Source organism: Pleurodeles waltl, chromosome 3_1 (genome assembly GCF_031143425.1).
Source record: "Pleurodeles waltl isolate 20211129_DDA chromosome 3_1, aPleWal1.hap1.20221129, whole genome shotgun sequence".
Taxonomy (NCBI): Eukaryota; Metazoa; Chordata; class Amphibia; order Caudata; family Salamandridae; genus Pleurodeles; species Pleurodeles waltl.
The window spans coordinates 1,781,830,831-1,781,848,460 of record NC_090440.1 but is presented as its reverse complement, the minus strand read 5'-3'; the positions used below and the strand labels follow the sequence as shown (position 1 = coordinate 1,781,848,460).

Here is a 17,630-nt window from a genome sequence, read left to right as displayed (position 1 = left end):
ATTGTGCCACCCAAGGGAAGCCCAGGCAAACTGTTCTGCAGGCCTGCCATTGCAGCCTGTGTGAAAGGGTGCATGCACCACTTTTCACCATAGGCCACTGCACCAGGTCACTGTAAGTTACCCCCTAAGACAGTCCCTCCTAGCCCAGAGGGAAAGCTGCAAGTACCTGTGTGTGAGGGCACCCCTGCAGTAGCAGAGGTGCCCCCAGGAACTCCAATGCCATTATCATGAACTTCATGACAGCGGGGATGCCGTTTTATGCGTGTACTGGACATAGGCCACTACCTATGTCCAGCTATATAATGGTAACTCCAAACCTAGGCATGTTTGGTATCAAACATGTTGGAATCATACCCCAATACTGTTGCCAGTTTTGGAAGTATGATTCCATGCACTCTGAGGGCTCCTTAGAGGACCCCCAGGATTGCTCCTACCAGTCTTCTGAAGTTTTCCGGGCAGCCTAAGCTGCTGGCTCCCCTCAGACAGGTTTCTGCCCTCCTGCTGCTTCAGCAGCTCAAGCCCAGGAAGGCAGAACAAAGGATTTCCTTTGGGAGTGGGGGGGTAAGACCCTCTCCCTTTGGAAATAGGTGTTACATGTCTTGGGAGGGGTAACCTCGCCAAACCACTGGTATGCTGTGAAGGGCACATTTGGTACCCTCCATGCATAAACCAGTCTACACTGGTTCAGGGACCCCCAGTCCCTGCTCTGTCGCGAAACTGGACAGTGGAAAGGGGAGTGACCACTCCCCTGTCCATCACCACCCCAGGGGTGGTACCCAGAGCTGCTTCAGAGGGTCCCTGGGTTCTGCATCTTGAATCCAAGCTTGGCAGGGACCTCTGGGGGCATGAGACATCAGAGCCCCCTCCTGATAGGTGGTTACCTGGCTAGGTGACCAATTCCCCTTTCAGGGCTGTTTAGGGTCTCTCTCTTGGGTGGGTCCTCAGATTCAGCTATCAAGATTCCAGCAGGACTCCTCTGCGACCTCTACTTCGGCTTCTAGTCACTGGAACTGCAACTGGACCCTCCAGGAACCGACAATCTGCATCCATGACGACGACTCTGCTCGCAACATTGTTTTCACAGCTCCTTCTAGCTTCTGCAACATTTCCCTTGCTGTGCATCCTCTGAGGGCGGCAAGTCTTCAGTCTGCAGAAGAAGGAATCTCCCTTGGAGTGAAGGAGTCACTCCCCTGCATCCGCAGGCATCAACTGCAACGACGACCGGCTGCGTGGATCTCCTCTCATCCTGAGCTGCGTGAATCCTGCATCATGGGTAGTGGTCCGGAGTAGTCCTCTTGGTCCTCTCTGCCAGCTGTCCAACTTTGGTTGATGTATGCCTTTGCCTTCCCATGCAGGACAGTACCAAGACTTGTTGGCATCTCCTCCAAGGGATCTTCAGGCTCCATGTAGCCCCAGCACTCCTTCCTGCGATGCACAGCCCTCTGTGTGCTTCTCTTGCGGCGTGACACCCTTCTCCAGTAGTGCTGCGTGGTCTCTTCTGTGACTCCTGGGTCCTCGTCCAGTTGGACTCCTGTGGGGGTCACCTCTTCTTCTGTGGACTGCTTTCCCCCCCCCCCCCAAATGGGTTTGAGTCCTCCTGGACCTTGCTGTTTCCCGGCAGCTCCACTTTTGCTTCACGGCGAGTTCTGCCTTTGCCAAGGCTTGTTAGTGGCTTTTCCACACCACTGACCGACTACAATCATCCATCCGGTGTGGGACGTCAACTGCATCCTCCAGGAACTCTTCACCTGCTCCAGGGCTGCATTCCTTACTGTCTTCGTCTCACCGTTGACCAACTCCTGCATCCACAGCCGGGTAGGTAGTAGCTCCTACTCCTCCTTGACTCTTCTATGACTTCTGGACTTGGTCCTCTTCTTCCACAGCTCTTCCTTTTCAGGAATACACCACTGGTTTCTTGCAGTCTTGTCTGGGTGTTTCATTTTCTTCCTTTTGGGTGGTTTGGGGAAAATCTAGTAATATACTCTTTTCCTCCCGGTCTCGAAGGGGCACAGTGATACCTACCTTTGGGGTTTCCTCATACCCGCAGCTCCCCACTACACATTCCACTTACCAAGATGGGGGTCCTATGCTCACATTCCATTTTTTAGTATTTGGTTTGGGCTCCCCCTAGGGTCACTATTGTCTATTTGCCTTTCCATTGTTTTCTATCACTTTCTATGCCTATTGCTGATATCTAGTGTACATATTTAGTGTGTTTTACTTACCTCCTATTGGAGGGTTGTCTATCCTAGTGTTTTGGTACTGTGTTACTGTAATAAAGATCATTTATGTTCATAACACTGAGTGTTTTCTTTCATGTTTGTAAGTGCTGTGTGACTACAGTGGTATTGCATGAGCTTTGCATGTCTCCTAGATAAGCATTTGGATGCTCATCCACAGCTACCTCTACAGAGCCTGGCTTCTAGACACTGCCTACACTACACTTATAGGGGAAACCTAGACCTGAACCTGGTCTAGGTATCCCCTAGACCTGTGGGATCTGAAGTCTGTGTGCTCATCACCAAGAAAATCTTTCATACTTCATCCAGGTTTCTGTGCATAGTGCGAATGACTTGCAGTGGTCAACCACAGTTGGACTTGTAGCAGACAGCTCTCCCTGCCCCACCCATAACTGATGGTCATAATGGATGCACCGTTGCTGGTTTGAATAGGTCATCTGATCAGAGGAGTCTGGTTTTCGGTCGAGTCCCATCTCCACATTAACTGAAGTTACAGACGACTCACTTGGCACTTGAGGCATTCCTTCCAACCATTGGGGAGGGGGAGGGGCAGGGGGTGGGGAACGGGTACAGGTTCTCAAAAAACCACACAATCACCACTTGATACTGTCTGAGGAGGCTCTATGTGGCTGAATGCTCATGGCATATCCTGATTGCCAACCCCATGGGAGGATCTTTAAACGCCAGGACAGACTGACTCAGCTGACATTGCCTAGCAGATCATGAACAGGGCATCCTCCAGCAATAGAGGGAACCCTGGCTCAATCTATTTACAATCTTAGAGAATGTGCAGTGTCCAAATTTTTGCGCATTGTAGTTCCCAAGGCAGTTCTCCCCCAGAGACACCTTCTGCCTGGACTGGAGCTCTGGACTATTGAATGCCTTTCTGGGCTTGCCTCTCTGGCATACAGTGCCACAAAACATTACGAAAGACTAGGACAAGTCATTGTAGTCATTCCAAACAGGGTGAGGACAGTATGGTACCATGAACGTCCAGCCAAGAGCATCTGTCCTCTATTTTCACTGCCCATTTGGAGTAAATCCTGTTGCAGAACCAGGGCAGAGTACTGCACTGGAGCCTGCACAACTTACACCTCTTTGTGTGGCGATTGAACGACGACAGTTGATAGCTTATGATCTTCATGCCTAATTAGTCTGTGGTATCTTTCCTCCGTCAAAAACTGCAAATGCAGGATGCTAGGAGACATTTGTTTTCTGTTGTTCCTCCTGTGACAGTCAGCCTTTGAAGGCAAAGTTGTTAACATTTTGTTGTTTGTTTTTCTTCAACCCAACAAGGCAACTGCTAAGGGTTGTCTTTTGTCTTTCTAGGTTTGCCTGCTTATCCATCCCTTTTCAAACCACCTGTTGTGATGTGCTTCTTAAAGGGTCTGAGCCACATGTTCCTGACAACACCTTTGGTGATGCCGCAGTGGGACCTTAATTTGGTTCTTATCAACCTGATGTGCACTCCCTTGAGCCAGTGTGCAGTTAATTTCTATGTTTGCTGACCTTAATCTTAATTGCCATTATTTCAGCCCGGTGAGTTAGTGAACCTCCAGGCCCTATCCGTTCACCAACCGTATACATCCTCCTTGCCGAGTCAAACTGGTCCTCTCGACAAAAGTGTCATTTGTGGCGGAGGAGGCCCCATCTTTCCACATAAGGCAATCCATTACATTACCAGCTTTCTATGCTCTGCCTCACACCTCTCAGGTGGAGGAGGAGCATATTACTGTCTTGATCCTAAGAAAGCCCTAGTTTTTTAGGTCAGTCACTTGATGGACCTTCAATTGGGTGGTCAACTTTTTGTGGGCTTTTCTAGAGCAAAAAAGGGAAAAGCGGTCCCAAAGAGAAATGTCTCTTGATAGATTATTTTATGCTTTAAAATCTGCTATGGGCTAGCCAGAAATCAGTCCCTAGAAGTCCAGCATGATAATTTCACCAGAGAAAAGGATGCAACCCCTGCAATGATGTGCAGTGCACCAGTCTTGGACATCTGCAAAACTGCAATGTGGATATCGCTCCACACAGCACTACTGCTTTGATAGCCAGGTCAAGCAGTAAGTAAGGGCATTTTGCCTGCTCTGACCTGCAGGATTTCCTGATCTGACCCATTCCATAGACCGATCATCAGGGAGGTAAAGTTTTGGTATATCTTCTCAAGATGAGGAATCTGCGGTTAAAAGTTTCTACCATTAGAATAAATTACTTACCTTCAGTAATGCCTTTTCTGGTAGAGACTAAACCGCAGATTTTTCACCGACCCACCCTTCTTCCCATTCTGTGGACTGGACTCATTCTGTTCATTAATAAGACTCCAATGTAGAGTTTTGCAAACTGGTATATTCTGATTTGTATGGCCTCCACATCCGACGTAGCAGGTGGATATCAGACAGAAACTGATGGCAGCACCTGGAGAGGGTGCAGATATAATGACTGACTCCAGCATCACTTCCAGGCCAGAACAGACCAGACGGGGAGAGGCACAACACCATCTGTCAACACATGTGGGTATTGCTATCGAAAATTGTCCCAATCCAGTCTGGCGCTTGAGGATATTCACAAGGTGAGGAATCTGCGGTTAGATAGATTCTCTACCTGCAAAGGCATTACCAAATGTAACTATCTTGTTTTTAGGCTCTGATATATGTCCTTATTACATTTTGCCAGTTAATTTTGCTGGGCTGTTCAATTTAATGGGATTGAGATTGTGCATTTTAATGCTATTGTAAAAGGTACAGTAGTTTGCTTTCTGAAGCGGGTTATTGGACAGCTTATGTTGTAATTACTTCTCTGCATCACCTTGTTGATAAGAGGCATCTATATGGAGTTCATGATTTAAATGTTCTTCGTTGTGGGCGTGGTCTGGCCATGAATGCAGATGGCCACCTGAGTGAGGCAATCCGTGAGGCGGCGGGCCTTGGACCAGGAGCGGGGACGTAGCGGGGGCAGTGCACTCCCTCACACTAATGCCAGATGGGGGCCACAAGGTGTTGCCACTGGGGGGGGCCGGACATGGGGTGTGACCCATACTTCCTCCAGAGCTATGTGCAGCGTACCGGCCTGCTTTACTGAGCCGAGCTGCGGTCTGCCGTGACAGGTCGACACGGCCAAAGAGGCGGAGCGGAGCCAAGACGGGAAAGCACTACAACGCGGCTCTGGCAGTAAGCCGATCCTGGTGCTTCCTCTCCCCTATGCCTACACACCCCGCTACCTCCACTACGAATACAGAATAGGAGGAGCACAGATCACTGAACGCTGCGTGATCTAAAGAGAGGGGACATACCACAATTTGTGTACTGCGACACCGGATATTACAAGCCCCCCCCCCCCCACTGATCCGCAGTGTCCACACAGACACCTAGAGATCAAGGTGCCTGCTCTGCATAGGGTGAAACAATATTGCCGGGGCATTGGAGATCTTGCGTACCCAACACCTCTATTCTATTTTACTGGGCCCGCACCTGCGAGGCATGGACCACTCCTTCAACTAAACCCTGTCATTGCTCCAGACAGTTCCAGGCCACTGATAAGCACCAGACTTATTGCTGGGACCGACACAAGATCTGCCTCCCCTCCCCCTCACTTCACATCTCTCGCTCGCCTCCACGCTGCCGCTGTATCACAAGCCAGCATTAGTTGAGTGGTTCCTGGGTCCCCAGATCAGCGGGCCATATCCACATCATGAGTTCTGCGATGCCTGGTGGCAGAACATCTGGCAAGCACTGAGGCAAGCCAACAAGGCAACTACTTTTCTCCGAAGCCCTGCAGCATTCACAAGTTTCGCCCTCTGCTCCAAGACTGCACCCAGCCCCGCACCATGGCTGACCCAACACAGGAAGCAACCATGGACCGAATACTACAAGAGATCTCAGCGGTGGGTCACAGACTTGGGGGGATAACTTCGCTGATAGCGGGTACAAAATCCATGCGCCTGGACATTGCAGGCTTTCGGTCTCGGTGTCAGAACTGGAGCAACGCATGGCAACTGTAGAAGGTCACATCAGCACCTTTCAAGACAGGGAGCAGGAGCTTCTTGTCAGGGAGACCAGATCCTCGGGGCTTGCGCATGTTCCCCACATGTCCACCTTTTGGCAGCCCCCAACTCCACTAGATATTATATCACAGAGTTAAAGAATGGCCAAGTGGGGGAATGGGTTTTGGGTTGGGAACAGCGGGGAAGGAGACATGTGTAAACAAGAGTTAAACACAATTGCAAGATTAATCACAATGACTTTCAATAAGCTTTGTTTTCAAATAACATCATACTGAGAACTTGAATGGCCTAGAGCTTCACTATAACTAGGCCTCAGAAAACCGGGTACCTGGAAATCAAGAAGGATTATGCAAACTTTCATATGAGCATTCCAGAGTTAAATATCTCACACTTTGAATATTAAACAATCTCCATTTAGTTCTTAGAATAGTCAATGCATTATAACAAAGATCAAAGAACACATGTTTTTTTCTTCATGAATGAACTGTACTAGAATCATGAATAACACTACAACGTCACACTCTGATTAAGAGTTTTAAGTTTAAATTGTTCAGGAATTACTATGCACCTTAATAATCAAACTGTACATCAAAGGTTTCAAGATCTAAAATTGATTGCGCACTCTGCTGATCTGTACTTCAAGAGTTAAATGCCAGGAATGAATTGCGCACACTGTTGCCGATTCAAACGTCAATATTCAAAAGCCATGAAGTGATTGCGCAACCTGCCGATCTGAATGCCAGGGTTTCAATGTGAGGAATGAATTGCGCACACTGTTGCGGATTAGAACATCACGATGCAAATGCCAGGAAATGATTGCGCAACCTGCCGATCTAAATGCCAAGAGTTTAATGCCAGGAATGAATCGCACACACTGTTGCCGATTCGAACATCACGATGCAGATGCCAGGAACTGATCGCGCAACCTGCCGATCTAAATGCCAAGAGTTTAATGGCAGGAATGAATCGCGCACACTGTTGCCAATTCGAACATCACGATGCAAATACCATAAAATGATTGCGCACACTGCCGACCGTAATGCCAAGAGTTTAATGACAGGAATGAATTGTGCACACTGTTGCTGATTCAAACATCACAAAGCAAATGCCATGAAATGATCGCACACACTGCCAACTGGAATGCCAAGATTTTAATGGCAGGTATGAATCGCGCACACTGTTGCCGATTTGAACATCACGATGCAAATGCCATGAAATGATCGCGCACACTGCCGACCGGAAAGCCAAAGTTAAATGCCAGGAAAAAACAATCGCACACGCGATTTCAGAATTAGGCCCAAAACTCGAACATCACTGAAAACAGAGTCGGGGCCTAACCCTACCTCCGCCTTACCCCCCTGCTTGAGGATCACCAAGGAGTGAGGGCAGGCCTGAAAATGCCTAGGTAGGCCTCTGGAACGGGAGCTCAGGAAAATGCTGCTGCTCTGCACCGGGACCTCTGAATAGTGAGCATGTGGAGCTGGGCTGGCTCCCTTACATAGAGCCAAGCCCCGCCCACGAGCCACACCCAGCCATGCTGCAGGAAAGGGTTCTAGAAAGTCTTAGAATAGGGACCACTCCCTAACCACACCCTGTAAGCCTGCAGCAAAGCCTTGCAAATGAACAATACATTATAAACAGCATTAATGACTTTTCAAGGTAAAAGTTCTGCAATGCAAAAGGTTAACATACTGCATAGAAACACAGTGCATGAATCATGACCCTGCATAAGGACTGTTTTTTTGCATTTACTTTGCCCGTAGAGCACGCACTGTCCTGATGTTGACACTTCTGTATCTCCACAGCAAGCTGATAGACTTGGAAGACAGGAGCCACAGCGACTTTTTCCGCTTTTTCAGATTTCCGGAAAACATAGAAGGTACGGACACTCATTCATCCTTAAGGCAGGTCCTCCCCAAGTTCACTGACTTAACCTTCAACCACCCCTTGGAGTTTCAGAGGGCGCACAGATTGGGCCCCAAACGACGGGATGAAGCTACCCGGCCCGCCCAATCATTGCTTGTCACCTACGACATACGCCGACCTGCCAACTCCTCCAGACAGCCCGAGCACATGGGCCATTTCGGTTGGAAGGATACGAGATCCGGATGACTGCTGATTTCTCAAAGGAGACCAGTGAGCGTAGGAAAGCGTTCTTGGCCCTTAGACCGAGACTGCACCAACTGGAGGTGAAGTATGGACTGTTCGAACCAGCGAGAATGTGGATCACCAAAAACTGCGTGTCTAAAGACTTCTACAATCCTGAAGACCTGCGCCTTTTCCTGGAGAGTCTCCAGACCCAGTCTATGGACACTACCACTCCAGCCCGACCTCAGAAATTATCTGCTGACATTCAGTGCGCAGCACCCCCGACTCTCACTTCCAGAGGAACAGGCCGTCATGACGCAGATTTTCACCCCAGGGGGAGCAATTTAGAGAGACTCAAAAAGAATCATGATGATAGGGGACAAGTACTGCATGCGGTGGCGCTGCACACCCAGGTATCAGACAGGGACAAGTCTCACTCCCCCCTGAAGCCCATCACTGCTCCCTCTTGAAGTCGCGAATGTCCTGAGTAAAGCATCATTCGAGAAGCTTGTGAACCTGGAGCCCCGTGCGAAGACCAGTGGAACTCCTGCTGAACCAACGGATGGATGAGTATCTGCTTGCATGTTGACTTTGATGTTTTGATGTTGCGACGCTCTCCATAATGTTTAAAGACTTTGATACAGAATCCCCTGAGTTTTATGTTTTATGAGCCTATCTGTTGACCATATTTAATATGTTGCTGTTTGATGCCTTAAGAAGTTAACACGGTATTTACTCTCATTGTTTTAAGCCCCCCTACTTCCCCTCCCCACCCACACCCCTCCCCAACCCCTCACCCCCCTCCAACCCCTTACCCCCCTATCCTCTCTCGTTTCTCCGTGGCCGAGTTCACCATGCTCACTGCCCTGCCAATGATTATTCAAACCCTCTCTGTAAGAAAGTGCCTTCTTGGCATGGTTACAGCCTAAATTTTTGCCTTTTGTTGATGCCAGTTATGATTGAAAGTGTGCTGGAACCCTGCTAACCAGGCCCCAGCACCAGTGTTCTTTCCCTAAACTGGACCTTTGTTCCCACAATTGGCACAGCCCTGGCACACAGATAAGTCCCTTGTAAATGGTACCCCGGGTACCAAGGGCCCTGTGGCCAGGGAAGGTCTCTAAGGGCTGCAGCGTGTCTTATGCCACCCTGGAGACCCCTCACTCAGCACATGACCACTGCCTCACAGCTTGTGTGTGCTGGTGGTGAGTAAATGACTAAGTCGACTTGGCACTCCCCTCAAGGTGCCATGCCCACTTCTCACTGCCTGTGGCATAGGTAAGTCACCCCTCTAGCAGGCCTTACAGCCCTAAGGAAGGGTGCACTATACCACAGTATAGTTGCATAGTTGCATGAGCACTATGCCCCTACAGTGTCTAAGCAAAACCTTAGACATTGTAAGTACAGGGTAGCCATAAAGAGCATATGGTCTGGGAGTCTGTCAGTTATGAACTCCACAGTTCCATAATAGCTACACTGAAATCTGGGAAGTTTGGTATCAAACTTCTCAGCACAATAAATACACACTGATGCCAGTGTGGAATTTACTGTAAAATACACCCAAAGGGCATCTTAGAGATGCCCCCTGAATACCAGTCCGACTCCTAGTGTTAGGCTGACCAGTTTCTGCCAGCCTGCCACAATCAGACGAGTTTCTGGCCACATGGGGTGAGTGCCTTTGTCACTCTGTGGCCAGGAACAAGGCCTGTACTTGGTGGAGGTGCTTCTCACCTTCCTAGCTGGTGGAGATGCCTGCCCCTCCAGCCACTGCCCCCACTTTTGGCGGCAAGGCCAGAGGAGATAAGGAGAAAAACAAGGAGGAGTCACCCACCATTCAGGACAGCCCCAAAGGTGCCCTGAGCTGAAGTGACCCCTGCCTTTAGAAATCCTCCATCTTGAGTTTGGAAGATTCTCCCAATAGGAATAGGGATGTGCCCCCCTCCCCTCACGGAGGGGGCACAAAGAGGGTGTAGCCACCCTCCAGGACAGTAGCCATTGGCTTCTGCCCCCTGACCTAAAACACACCCCTAAATTTTGTATTTAGGAGCTACCCTGATCCCAGGAAACCAGATTCCTGCAACCTACAACAAGAAGAAGGACTGCTGACCTGAAAGCCCTGCAGAGACGACGGAGACGACAACTGACTTGGCCCCAGTCCTACCGGCCTGTCTCCAGACTCAAAGAACCTGCATAGCGACGCATCCGACAGGGACCAGTGATCTCTGAGGACTTGGAGGACTGCCCTGAACCCGAAGGACCAAGAAACTCCTGAGAACAGTGGTACTGTTCAAAAACTGCAACAACTTTACAACTTTAAAGCAACTTTCAAAGAACTCTCTCTTCCCGCCAGAAGCGTGAGACTTGTCACTCTGCACCCGAAGCCAGCAGCTCAAGTTCAGGAGAACCAACACCGCAGAGAGGACTCCCAGGCGCCTACAACAACGTTGGCACCCTGAGTCGACCCCCCTGCACTCCCACAGCGACGCCTGCAGAGAGGATCCAGAGGCTTCCCCTGACCACAACTGCTTGGTAACAAGGAACCAGACGCCTGGACAAAGCACTGCATCCGCAGCCCCCAGGACCGAGAAGAACCACCTACCAGTGCAGGAGTGACCAGCAGGCGGCCCTCATCCTAGCCCAGTCGGTGGCTGGCCCGAGAAGCCCCCCTGTACTCCGCCTGCATCACCTCAGTGACCCCCGGGTCCCTCCATTGCTTTCAATAGCAAACCCGACACCTACTTTCCCTACTGCACTCAGCCGCCCCTGTGCCGCTGAGGGTGTGTTTTGTGGGCTTGTGGGTGTCCCCCCAGTGCTCCACAAAACCCCCTGGTCTGCTCCCCGAGGACACAGGTACTTACCTGTAAGCAAACTAGGACCGGAGCACCCCTATTCCTCATAGGGGCCTATGTGTTTTTGGCCCTCCTTTGACCTCTGCACCTGACCGGTCCTGTGTTGCTGGTGCAGTGGCTTTGGGGTTGCCTTGAACCCCCAACGGTGGGCTGCCTATGCCTAGGAGACTGACTGTGTTAAGTTCTTTACTTACCTGAAAAATGTAACCAACCTTACCTCCCCCAGGAACTGTTGATTTTTGCTCTTTGTCCACTTTTAAAATAGCTTATTGCCATTTTAACCTATACTGTGTGTACTACTGCTTTAATTCAAAGTTCCACACTTACCTGTGTGAAGTAACTTGCATTTTATGTACTTACCTCAAATCTTGAATCTTGTGGTTCTAAAATAAATTAAGAAAATATATTTCTCTATATAAAAACTATTGCCCTGGAGTTAAGTCGTTGAGTGTATGTTCCTCATTTATTGCCTGTGTGTGTACAACAAATGCTTAACACTACCCTCTGATAAGCTTAAGCTTACTGCTCAACCACACTACCACAAAATAGAGCATTAGTTTTATCTAATTTTGCCACTATCAACCTCTAAGGGGAACCCTTGGAACCCTTGGACTCTGTGCACACTATCTCTCACTTTGAGATAGTATATACAGAGCCAACTTCCTACACTTCCACCTTTTTTTTTTAGTGGCCATCGAGGGGCAATGTGGCTTGCCACGCTACTTGGGAACAATTATACCGTACGGAGATAGGACCTCAGCATGAGTGATGAATGACATACGATACACCATGGAGCACAACGCTATAACACAACGCACCCACTTAGATATACCACCTGTGCACATTGCCATTGGTCCCCAATGGGACAATTCCCCCCCCCCCTCATTACCAGGACCCCCCGCCCAAAAATCCAAACAGTCACGGCACCGTTCTGGCTCAGTACCAATATCATAGTCAGGATGGCACAATCCACGACATCTGTGACGGCAGCGATACCACCACCGCTCTTCCCACCCTGCCTTCCCAGCTCCCATCCTGACCACTTGTGACACGGGGGTATGCTACGGTCCACCCCCCCCATTACCCCTGCAGATAAGGACCTGTGGGGCTCTGCTTCTCTGACCCCTCCTCTCGCACCGATCCTCTGGTTCATACCGATTTTCTCCTTCCTTTCCGGTTAGTTTCTATTACTCCTCTCCCACTCTTTCTCCCTTTCTTTCCCATTTTTTTTTCTTTCTCTCCCTCCTCTTTCCGTCCTGGTGTCTCCCCCCCCCTTCTCTCTAACCCCCAGCTCCCTCCCCCCATCTTAATAACTTCCTGCACCCATCCTCTTCTCCCGACACAGGTGGTCACCCCCCCATCTCTCTTCCGCTATCCATACTACCTAGTCCTCACCTGCAGTGCACCGCACAGAACTCCTGCTTCCCTATCCAAATACTTCACCTCACCCCACACCTCCCCCCACCCTTACCTTTCGGTTCCACCCTGGCTGGCCCTATCCCAAATACGCCTACCCCACTACGGATCATATCCTGGAACGTCAACGGCCTAACGCACTTCATGAAACGGAAGGAGCTACTCCCCTACCTCCACTCTAAATGGCTGACATAGCCCTTCTTAAGGAGACGCACCTGGATAGTTTTGAATCCAGTAAACTACACCGTGATTGGGCGGGAACAGCGATATTTAGTTGCAACCCCACCCCGCAAGAGCGCTACTGCTATGAAAGAACATGCCTTTCACTGTCATAAAATCATGGGCTGACCCAGAGGTGAGATACGTATTTGCTAAATTAGAGCTGGGAGACTCCTCGGTTTGTTTGGGCTCTATCTATGCACGACTGTTTTTTCTACAAATAACCGCCTCTTGACTGAAATAGGGGCAACTCGCTGATGTGATGACAGATAACAGCTTGGTGGACCACTGTAGACTGACACACCCGACCGATAGAGAATATACTTTCTTGTCACCGATGCATGGAACCCAATCCCGACTGGATTATTTTCTTATACCGCACAGCATAGTGGCTCGAACACAAGAAACTTGAATAGTGGAATGTGGCCGCTCAGAACACTCCCCAATCCACTTAGCGGTCCACATGGACCTCGATTTCCAGGGGCGGAAACCATGGCACTTCACCATTCACCGTTATCACTCTCCACACGGCAAAGCAAAACTACGGGCTTACACGTCCACCTATATGCAAGATAACATCGGCACTGTAGACTCCAAGAGGGTTTTGTGGGCAGCTGCTAAGGCGACAATACGAAGGCAAATAATGAGATGCGGCGCTGGCAAACAGGGACAGAAAGGCCCGTCAAATGATTCTGGAAGCTGACATCAGCCGTATTATGCGACAATATACAGCACACCCCTCTCTCCCCACACACCGAAGCCTGGAACGTGCCTGCATGGCCTTAAACAAGCTATATACGTCCCAGGCTGAGTATGCCCTACAAGGACGACACTACGAGCAAGGGGAGAAGGCCGGTCGACTATTGGCAGCTCAACTCCGCCAGAGAATGGCAGCCCTAGCCATACATGCTATCACCATCCCCACTGGGGAGACACTTACACACCCGCAAGAAATAGTCAATGAATTTGCGACCTTCTACCGACAACTATATACTCCAGAGTCGGTGTTCAGCCCCGCCCAAATAGAGACCTTTCTCACTAACACTCATCTACCTCATCTCTCGGATGATGGTTGCACCCTTCTGGACGGAGAGATGAGCAAGCTGGAAATAGCACAAGCCATCTCCAACCTTCCCTACAATAAATCACCAGGGGAAGATGGTTTCCCTGTGGAATTTTACAAGTGGTCTGGCGAGGAGGTGATTGATGTCATACACAAGGCGCTGGGTGAGGCCTGCCGGGTGGACTCTTTGGGTGCAATTTTCAACAGAGCAACAATAGCGGTCATACCGAAGCCAGGCCGGAACCCCCTACTCTGCAGCAGCTACCGGCCCATATCTCTCCTGAATGGAGATATCAAGATATTGGCCAGCATCCTAGCGACTCGTTTGCGCAAAGTCATCCCATCCCTAATTCACCACACTCAGGTGGGGTTTGTACGGGGACGTACTTCCAGGAATCACCTGAGCACCCTCTGCCATACTCTATGGGAATATAAGAACATACCGGATGCTGCATTAGCCTTATGTCTAGATGCTGACAAAGGCGTCTGATCGCATAGAATGGCCTTTTCTATTTGCGACCCTGGAAAAATTTGGTTTAGGAGAACAATTCATCTGCAAAGTCCGCCTGCTCTATGACCACCCCACTGCGCAGGTCAACGGCAGAGGATTCCTATCAGACCCTTTCCCTATCCGCAGAGGGACCAGGCAGGGATGTCCTCTTTTGCCCCTTTTATTTCTGCTAGCGATGGAGCCGCTTGCGGCCGCCCTCCATCACTCTCCTTTGCTTACAGGACTTCCACCGCCGGGTGGGACCTTAACAATCTATCTATATGCTGATGACATCTTTTTGTATCATTATGAACTGCTAATAAAAAAATTCAAAGCCCAAAAAAAAAAAAAAACATAAAATGTTCTTCATTGTTTTTGCCTGATTAAAGACATCGGTTCAAAATTTTTGGGAAAGGATCCTACCTTTTACTTAGTAGAAAGACTTATTTTTTCCACTTCTGAGCAGCCTCAGCATTGTCCAGTTATTAATTTCAAAACCGGAACAAAACTATTTCTTTACTCCTGAATTTTGGTGACGTGACAGAGCTTGTGGAAGCTTGCTTATCGTAGTAAATGTATGAAACTGCGTATTTATAGAGGCAACGTGGTATGTCTTTTGCAGGTTGAACCCTTTGGCATAAACTGAAGGTTCAGACTGTGCAAGTTTTCCATTGTCCACCAAAGTTTAGACATATATAATTTTATTAAATAAATCTGATGTCAATAAGCAAGAACCTGTGCATAAGCTTAGATAGAGGTTTTTTCTGCAGTTGATGTCACTAAAGCAGTGGTGACTGGTGCATGATAGGTAGCCACAGTACAATATAAAAGGTAGCAACATTATAGTTGGATTGTTGGTTTTAAGAAGATCTTTAAATTACAGTAAGGTGCGGGATAGCAGTCTGCTTAAATGAAATGATTGGGTGAAATGTTTGATGTTTATTTGGAGCAATACATTTTTCTCTTTATTTTTCTTAAGTATTACATTTGTGTTTGTCAGTGAAACGTACCAATTGAATAATTTAAGAGCGTATTCCAACCATGTTATGTTTCTAATGTACATTGCAATCCCTTTTTATTATTCTTATGAATTGATCCACCCCTGACAGATTACCCAAAAACATAAGCTACATGAAGCATCTGCCTACCTTTTGGAGAAGAAAGGAGACGTCCAGGGAGCATTTACCGTTATGCTTAAGGTACATAAAATAGACTGACTTACTACATCAGTCACTTTGTGTAAACCGTTGACTTTGAAAATGGTTGCTATATATATATGTGTGTGTTCGATGGCATGTGTAGCTGCAGATACATATGCTATGCATACAGTCTGCTATCTAGTGTTGGGCTTGGAGTGTTACAAGTTGTTTTTCTTTGAAGAAGTGTTTTCGAGTCACGGGATCGAGTGACTCCTCCTCTTCGGCTCCATTGCGCATGGCCATCGACTCCATGTTGGATTGTTTTCTTTCCGCCACCGGGTTCGGACGTGTTTCCTTTTGCTCCGATAGTTCGAGTCGGAAAAGTTTCAAAACTCTCTAATTCCCGTCAGTATTGTTTCGATTGCGTTCCATCTTCCATCGACACTTCTGTACTATCGGGTCAAACATCTTTTTTGCCCTTTGGTGCGCCCGCGCCCAACTCGGGCCTGGTCGGGCCGACCGCATGGAAGCCTCATGGACCGGATCCCATTCCACTTTTGTCCTCGGTGCCACGCTAAATTTCCCTATACAGACCAACATCTTGTCTGTAATCTTTGCCTTTCCCCAGACCATCGGGAAGAAAATTGCGTGGCCTGCAGATCCTTCCGATCCAAGAAAACGCTCCGAGACAGAAGAGCACGGAGACCTGAGATGGCATCCAAGAGCACTGAATGTCTTGACGTCGAGGAGGAAGAGATTATGCAGACGGTTGTCTCTGTTCGAGCATCCGACTCCGAGCAGGAGTCTGAGGAGGACAGACCGGTCACAGCGGGACAGCACATGAGTACGCCTGCCCCTGTCCCAGCCAAGCCCAAACATAAGGCCTTGGGAACGCCACTGCTGGAAGGCCATGGCTCAACCCGTAAAAAGACCTTCGGTGACCAACCCACAACTTCGGCAGCAAAAAAGGCCACGCCACCCAAGCCATCAGACTCGAGTCGAGGCTCTGTCTCCGAGTCTACCAAACATCGATCCTTTGAGTTGAAACCTCGAAAATCGTTTTCGGAGCCGAGACCATCATCGACCCCGACTTTTTCGATACCGAAAAAAACTGCTTCGGAGCCGAAAAAGCCAATTTACACTGAGGAACATGGACTTTCACAAGCACTCAAAGAAAGCCATAAACTTACTGAGGAACACTCACAAATGGAGGCAATAGATGAAAGGCAAGCCAGGATTCACATCCGTAAAGACACTGGCAGAATTATAACAGCACCTCCTCTAAAGCCAAAGAGGAAATTAGCCTTTCAGGAAGACTTGGACACTGCTCAGCCACCAGCTAAAGTGCCAAGAACCAAAGAGAAACCTCCACCTCCTCCATTTTCTCCTTCTCACTCTCCTCATTTACTTCTCTCTCCCCCTACTAGTCCTACACCTATGCAATTACCAGCACATTCATTCGATTCGCAGCAGGACAATGTGGATCCATGGGATCCTTATGATCCTGATCCCATTCCAGATAACAACCCAGATTGCTATCCCTCTAAGCCATCATCCCCAGAGGATAGTACAGGCTACACTCAGGTCATAGCTAGGGCAGCATCCTATCACAATGTCGCCATGCACACTGAGCCGTTAGAGGATGACTTCCCTTTTAATACACTTTCCTCTACACATGCAACTTATCAGTCGCTTCCCATGCTCCCCAGCATGTTAAAACATGCTGACCAAATATTCAAATTAAGTCAGTTAAAACTAGAATAATTACTCCTAGGGTGGAGAAAAAATAAAAGCCACATCCCTCTGATCCTGTCTTTATCACACAACAATTGCCTCCAGACTCCGTAGTGGTAAGCGCAGCCAGAAAAAGAGCAAACTCGCATGCACCCCCATCGGACAACGAGAGTAGAAAGTTTGATCCTGTGGGAAAAAGGGTGGCATCTCAAGCAGCCAACCAGTGGAAGATAGCCAACTCTCAGGAATTGTTGGCTAGATATGACAGGGCCCACGGGATGAGATGAAAGACATAATACAATATCTCCCCAAAGAACAGCAAAAGAGGGCACAACAAATAGTAGAGGAAGGGCAAGCCATCACCAATAACCAGATCAGGGTAGCCCTAGACTCTGCAT

At 48.8% G+C, this 17,630-nt stretch overlaps 1 protein-coding gene across 3 annotated transcripts in view; it reads left to right on the top strand.

Moving 5' to 3' along the window:
- VPS8 (VPS8 subunit of CORVET complex) overlaps nt 1-17,630 on the top strand; it is a 1,496,959-nt gene that overhangs the window by 948,518 nt on the left and 530,811 nt on the right. For all 3 annotated transcript variants that reach the window (XM_069225817.1, XM_069225815.1, XM_069225816.1), the window contains exon 36: nt 15,469-15,558. In XM_069225817.1, the coding sequence (XP_069081918.1) occupies nt 15,469-15,558 (90 nt within the window). The remainder of the gene's footprint in view (nt 1-15,468; nt 15,559-17,630) is intronic.